This window comes from Acyrthosiphon pisum, chromosome A1 (assembly GCF_005508785.2).
Source record: "Acyrthosiphon pisum isolate AL4f chromosome A1, pea_aphid_22Mar2018_4r6ur, whole genome shotgun sequence".
In the NCBI taxonomy this organism is placed as follows: Eukaryota; Metazoa; Arthropoda; class Insecta; order Hemiptera; family Aphididae; genus Acyrthosiphon; species Acyrthosiphon pisum.
Genome location: NC_042494.1, coordinates 51,360,407 through 51,366,989, shown reverse-complemented (window position 1 = coordinate 51,366,989; position 6,583 = coordinate 51,360,407). Strand labels below are relative to the sequence as shown.

Genomic DNA, 6,583 nt, shown 5'->3' with positions numbered 1-6,583 from the left:
ATCAAAAAACATACTATTGAATTATTCATGAATTTAATAAATATAACAGCAAGGTCAATGAACAAACCATGTGATTGACTTATAAATTCAGTATTAAATTCGGAATACAAAAAAAAAAATCAATACAATTAAAGAAAATTTTGGTGTGAATAAATCCTAAGAGGTCATTGTTCTCTATTTTAAATTCACATAGAACACTATTCAGATACGTTTGTTGATTTTGAAGAAACGCAAGAATTGTTTTCCCGTTGATGTTGAGAATTCTTAGCTTCTGCTGTTAAACGTTCCATCAATTCGTGGTCATAAGTAGAGTGTAGCATTAATGCTAAGACTCCCGCTCTTGAAGACATTCTATAACGTATCTGTCGTTCCTTCTCAACCAACTCGTCTAATTTCAACCACTGAAACATTAAAAAAAAATATATTTAATAGGAAAGAATACTAAAAAGGAGAAGAGGTAACCACTAGCAGTATGGTAGGTGTAGAGTAAACCTCGTCTATGAGTAGTCACTGAAATGAGAGTTCAATTTTAGTTTAATGATATACCATTTCAGAAGATGATCAGCTTATATTACTAAGTATATTTTATGATTATATTTTTAAGTTGCTGTTAACCCATTAGCGCCCAAATTATTTTTTTTTTTAATTTTCAATACATTTTTGTTGACAACTTCTATAAATACACTCATATTAAAATAACATTTTTTTTTTTTTAAATAGAGCCTATAAACGTTGCCATATGTTAACGCTGGGCGCTAATGGGTTAATGTAATTTATTTACCATTAATAAAAAATAATAAAGTAGATTTGCCGAAAATATTGTGTGTATAAAATATAATATATAATAATATACATTAAAGTTTCAAGTACTCACGAATAATATAAATTACAAAAAAATAAGTAATAACTAAAATTGTTATTATTCGTTTAAATATATGAATTTTGTCCAAATATGAACTTAAAATGCTTATAAAAAAAATCATGCTCTTGTACTTTTAATATTTTTAAATATCCATAATAACGATATATTACGAGGAATCATATAGGAAATCTTCAAGTTTTTTGATTTATCAAAAATTTTTTTTTCAAGATTAATAGAAAAACAATTGAAAATGTCAAATGCTATAAATAGCTCAGTTAAAATATTTTGAAAAATGTGCAATCTGTAGAAAAAATATTATAGGTATTATAAACATTTATTGAAAATTTAAAATATCTACAGTTATAAAATTTAAATTACAAAAAATTCCGCTTAGAATCTAAAATTGTAGCACATAGTTAATACATTTTTCCATTCACTTTTAGTAATTGGTATATATTCAAAATTTGATACTTAATTTAATAATTACAGTTCTGCAAAAAATGGTTTATAAATACAATAATTTATCATTGATTTTTGAGAATGACCAACCTTTAAATTATCATTTGAATTGTGTAGACTTGTTATTTTTTAAATATATATCAATGCATTACAATTTTATGAATCAGCTTTGCAATAATTCAATTTTTTTTTATCACTATCTACTAAATAAACATAATGAAAAAAAAAATTAGTTTACCTGACGAACTCTTTCCATATCAATTTCAGCTCTCCTTAATTTATCCCAGCAGTAGTGTTTGATGCATGTTTTCTTAGGCACACGACAAAATTCTCCAGTTAAATTGAAAACATTTGATACAAGCGGACAGCCACATACCTGAAATATAAACGAATATATTTAAATATTAATTAATTATACTTTGGACTAATACAAAAAAAAAATAAACATCAACAATGTTAATATATAAAAATATTTTGCACAAGTAAAAAATAATTATAAATAAATCATAGTTATTATTAACAAAACAAATATTTTTACTTCAGTATCGCTAATGACAGTTGAATCTTTAAAATGCTCCGGGCATAAAACTCTCAATCTTTTGCAATAAGTACCTTGTGAAGAATTATAAAAATCACAAAACATATTGTTGCCATCGATTCTAGTTTTATAAATTGAACCAAATGATGACTGACTCTCGTACTAAAATATTAAGATGAAATTATTAAAAAAACCAAAAATAAGTAACTAAATTCATTATTCAATGCAACAGTTATAAAATCAAACCTTATTAAAACATTTTTCCATATGCTTCACAGCAGTTCTTGTATGTATTTCATGTCCACATGTAACACAGTGCATACTCATTTCTTCATCAACATCTTGCACTTCTTGATTCACATCAACAGACAACAATTTTGCTTTTTCTAATAACTTATCGAGCTCCTTAAAATTGTTTAAAATATTTATTATATTCACTATTGATTTTGCTATATTATATTTTTCTCTTAAAAAAAATAGCTATAAGATAAATTGTATTGAGAAAAAAAACATTGTCTTATTTTTTGTCTTTGTCTAAATATATTTTTTCATAATTTTTTAATATTAAAACGGTAATGGTATTATTATCGTTTTTACGTAAATGGTAATTGTAATGGTATTTAAATGTCTTAACCCTTAAATGGCGCATACATCAATGACATATTGTGTAAAACTGATGAGATAGTTGATGTTTAAGATAGTTAATAAATAATTACTTTATGTCTCTTATCCAATTCTTTTAATATATCTCTAACTTCTAGTTGTTCTTTTCTAACTACTTCTAGGTTTTTTTTATTTGTTTCTTCTGCAACACATGGTGATAAAGCCCATTCTTGAAGTCTTGGAGGTAGTACCTAAAATAATATCAATAAATCATATGAATATCAGAATATTTATGGTTAATTGGTATAAAAAATATATACTCCGGCCCACGAAAGTCCATACGTAAACCGCGCATCGATACTGACGTACGCGACGTCTGCAGACCGAATTTTCTCCCACCATAGTGCCATTCCCACCACTCGGCAATGTGAATACAGCGGCTCATAGAAAAACAGCTAATTAATTGCGTTTTGGCGGTGTTATATGATTCTTCATATTGAATAAAAAAAAATTCATAAAAAAATATGTCATAAACTTTAATGTAAACAACACAAAAGACCAGTTATAAAAACGAATTAGTCAAATTTCGTAAACGTGTTTACTACTGTCATTACATAAACATGAATGTCAACGATGGCTGTAGGCGATCATTGCCGACCAGCTTCCGATCGGTATGATTCGGCATATGGAAGGGGAACCGATGCGCAGGGACGGACGCGTTAGCACGTATGGACTCTCGTGGGCCTTAGTATAGGTACTAGACTTACATGAAAAATTCTAGCATTAGCTAAACTCATACCACATTTGTCTGAACAATACTTGGAATTAAACCTTGCTATTTGAGTACACCCAGGACCATAGCAATGATCACGGTTTAACAATGGTAAATTAACATGATCAGCATCAGAGCTGGAATCCTTACGTTTTCTCTTAGTAGACTTGGATAATGGCCTATTTTCCTGTGATAAATAACACATTATAATTTCAGTATCGAATAATAATAATGAGTATTATACTTGTTTGTTGATATTTAAACATATTTTGTTTTCACATAAATCTGAACCACCAAATCTTCGCATTTCAGAACATCCCAAACATAAACCACAATTTTCAACTCGCTTACAATTTTCACAATGACCGCAAGATCTGTGTTTAGGTCGATATTTTTCACGACTATCTATTATACAAATAAGTATGGTTATAATAATATTAGACTCTTAATAAATCATTAAATATCAGTTATATAAAAAATACTGAATATTTTTAGTCAGAGGCACCATAGTTGGTTCAACTTATACCTCATATTAAATGAATTTGTCATTTCAATTAAGCTCAAATAATTATTTACTTATCAAAAATCTAAAATTTTCAAAAAAGTATTCTGCGTAGGAACTTTGAATATTAAAATAAAAAAGACAATTTTATATTGATGTATACTTCATAAACGCAACTAAGGGGGAGGGGCTGGGGAGCTTAGCCCCCTCCAAAAAAATATTAATTAATTGTTTCCTAAAACATTAATGAACCTTTAAAAATTCAACTATAATTCATATTTATATTATTTTTGAAAAGAAATTAAATCATATAATTTTTATTTAAGGTTTATACCTAATTATTTTTTATAGCCTATAATAAATATGGTAAATATCATTAGCTGTATGACTGTATTTTTTTTAAGGAAACAATTTATGTAGGTTTATTGGTAAGATTATTATACATGTATAATAATTGTAAAAATAACTCGTAATAATAATGATTATTATTTTTATTAATATTTACATCGTCAAAATATTATTAGGAAATTAAATATTTTATTTCAGGGATCTAATTTTTACATAATATTATAGTAAATTTATAGATAATATAAAACAAAATATTATTGCGGTAATGTTTGAAAATTATACTATATATATATGCATAAAAAAGCAAGTTAAATTGTATTCAACATACCTATATATTTTAAACTTTGAACATAGGTTGGTTTTTTTAATTTAATGTTTCTTTAATAGATACTTGATTTTAATTTTTTTTAATGATACAATACAATTATACTTACTATAAGTATAAATTTGTAATTATTACACAAATTTGTGGTAATTACACCAATTACAAATTAGAGTTAAAAAAATATTTGTTCAATCATTTTCATGTGGTTGTATGTTATATTGTAGTCTGGTAATTTTTAATTCGATTACCACAGACAGTTGGTGTATTATTATTGTAAAAAATGAAACTTAAGTAAACAAATATTTGTGTTTTCTTTTTATATTTTTATGTTAATTTACATGTAGGGGGGGGGGGGGAACACATCGTATCCACGGGTTAATTTCCATGTAATATCAGGTGGTGGGCTATAGTTTCCCTCCAACATTTTAGCCTCAGTTGTGCCACCGGTATACTTACTATTTTATTGCAAATACAAAATACCCCTTTTAATATTTCAAAGATAATAATATAATCTAAAATGATTCCCTCAAAAATGTTATAGACTTTGTAACTTAAAGTGTACCTATTAATAGACTAAATATGTGCTTTCAATGTAAAAAGAAAATTAATAAACAAAATATCATAGAATATAAATTAAAATTTTTAAAAATAATTAATAGGTAGTTCATGTTTTAATTTTCAAGCTAATTAAAATTCTGATAATACATTTTTAAACAAATTACACAAAGTTTATAGATTTTATTGTATAGTTTATTTACCTCGTTTGCTCCCAACATAATGATCATTTTTTTCTTTAAAATCATTACGACTTAATGAAGTTTTGAATATTGTTTTCAACGAAGCATCTTCTGATTTACATTTCTAAAAACAATATAGACAATTTTGTAACAGTACTAGTATAGAATAATTTACAAAATTACAAAATATTGATTATGGACATACATCACAAAAATAATGCTTGATGAGTTTAGACTGCTTTCTTGTTATTCCAATACAATCACCATGATACCAATCTTCACATGCATCACATCCACTATAATTAATAATGATAACATGTTTTAAATATATCTATCAAAAGCAGTTTTACAAATAACATGCGTTAATCAGTATCAATTAGCAATGTAAAATTGTGTTAAAAACATTATTATTATTAAAAACATCAAATTATCAATTTTTAAATACTTGTAGAAAATTAGGAAAACATATTTTTATTATTTTTTTTATTATGCTCATGAGTGATGTTATACTTTAAACGCAATAATAAATATATAATAATTAATTCAGAAATATAATGATTTGTATTATGCATATAATGCACCCATAGTGATAGACTATTGAGTGATATGAATTTAACACCTTATGATCTATATTAATAGTTAAAAAGAAAATTATTCAGTCTTAACACTCACATCATAAATCTAGAACTGTCTGATGATCGACAAATACAATATGCTTGTCCATCTTGTTTAAGTAAAGTTGCAATTTTAGATTTACGCTCTGGAAGCATAAATTGCTTGGCAATTTCTTCTTTCTATAATACAATAAACACATTTTATAATATATTGTATTTAACTTTAATCAAACACTAAATCTATACTTACAGATAGACGAGGCATATTATCAATAGATTAAATATATATATCTATCAACTTAAAAGGTTTTAATGTGATTTAGCAACCGATTTCTTTTATATGTAACAACTAAGATTTTAAAGAGTAAAGAGTAAAGAAATTTAGTATCAATTTACAAGGAGGTAAATAGTAATTAGTTGGTAATAGACAATTATAGTAATCATTAAACCGTAATACCTATAACAAGTTCCAACCTCCAACCTACTAAGTACGTCAGTACGAGCAGCAACTGAAGTACTGAAAATACCGAATTACTGACAGAGAATAGATAATAATCTATGATTCACGGACTAAGATATACAGGACTGGACACGAGATGAATATTGTGGTTACCATGATATAAACAACATGGTATGATCGTAACTTTTTGACGGTCAGATCCTTCGGTAAGCACGTGACGTAGCATAGTGTATAGTAATAATAATTTAATGACAATATGATAACACGGGTAAGCAAGTGACGTATTGCGCGAGCTTGGACCAATTCTGGACTTTTGCGATCATACCATGTTGTTTATATCATGGTGGTTACGAAATGTTGTAC

At 26.4% G+C, this 6,583-nt stretch overlaps 1 protein-coding gene across 2 annotated transcripts; it reads right to left on the bottom strand.

The window, feature by feature from the left end:
• Positions 1-11: 11 nt before the first annotated feature.
• LOC103310456 (CXXC-type zinc finger protein 1) lies at positions 12-6,554 on the bottom strand. Of its 2 annotated transcripts, XM_016807657.2 has the most exons (12): positions 6,218-6,554; positions 6,011-6,109; positions 5,819-5,940; positions 5,352-5,442; positions 5,168-5,270; positions 3,479-3,639; positions 3,230-3,421; positions 2,576-2,713; positions 2,106-2,264; positions 1,860-2,021; positions 1,560-1,697; positions 12-401 (listed from the first exon to the last, which is right to left on the bottom strand). In XM_016807657.2, the coding sequence occupies exons 2-12, from the start codon at positions 6,023-6,025 to the stop codon at positions 198-200; spliced, it is 1,485 nt and encodes a 494-aa protein (XP_016663146.1). In that variant the 5' UTR covers positions 6,026-6,109; positions 6,218-6,554; the 3' UTR covers positions 12-197. The 2 variants fall into 2 exon arrangements, with proteins under 2 accessions (XP_016663146.1, XP_008187028.1); XM_008188806.3 differs by having other exon boundaries at positions 6,011-6,554.
• Between the last annotated feature and the right edge of the window lie 29 nt (positions 6,555-6,583).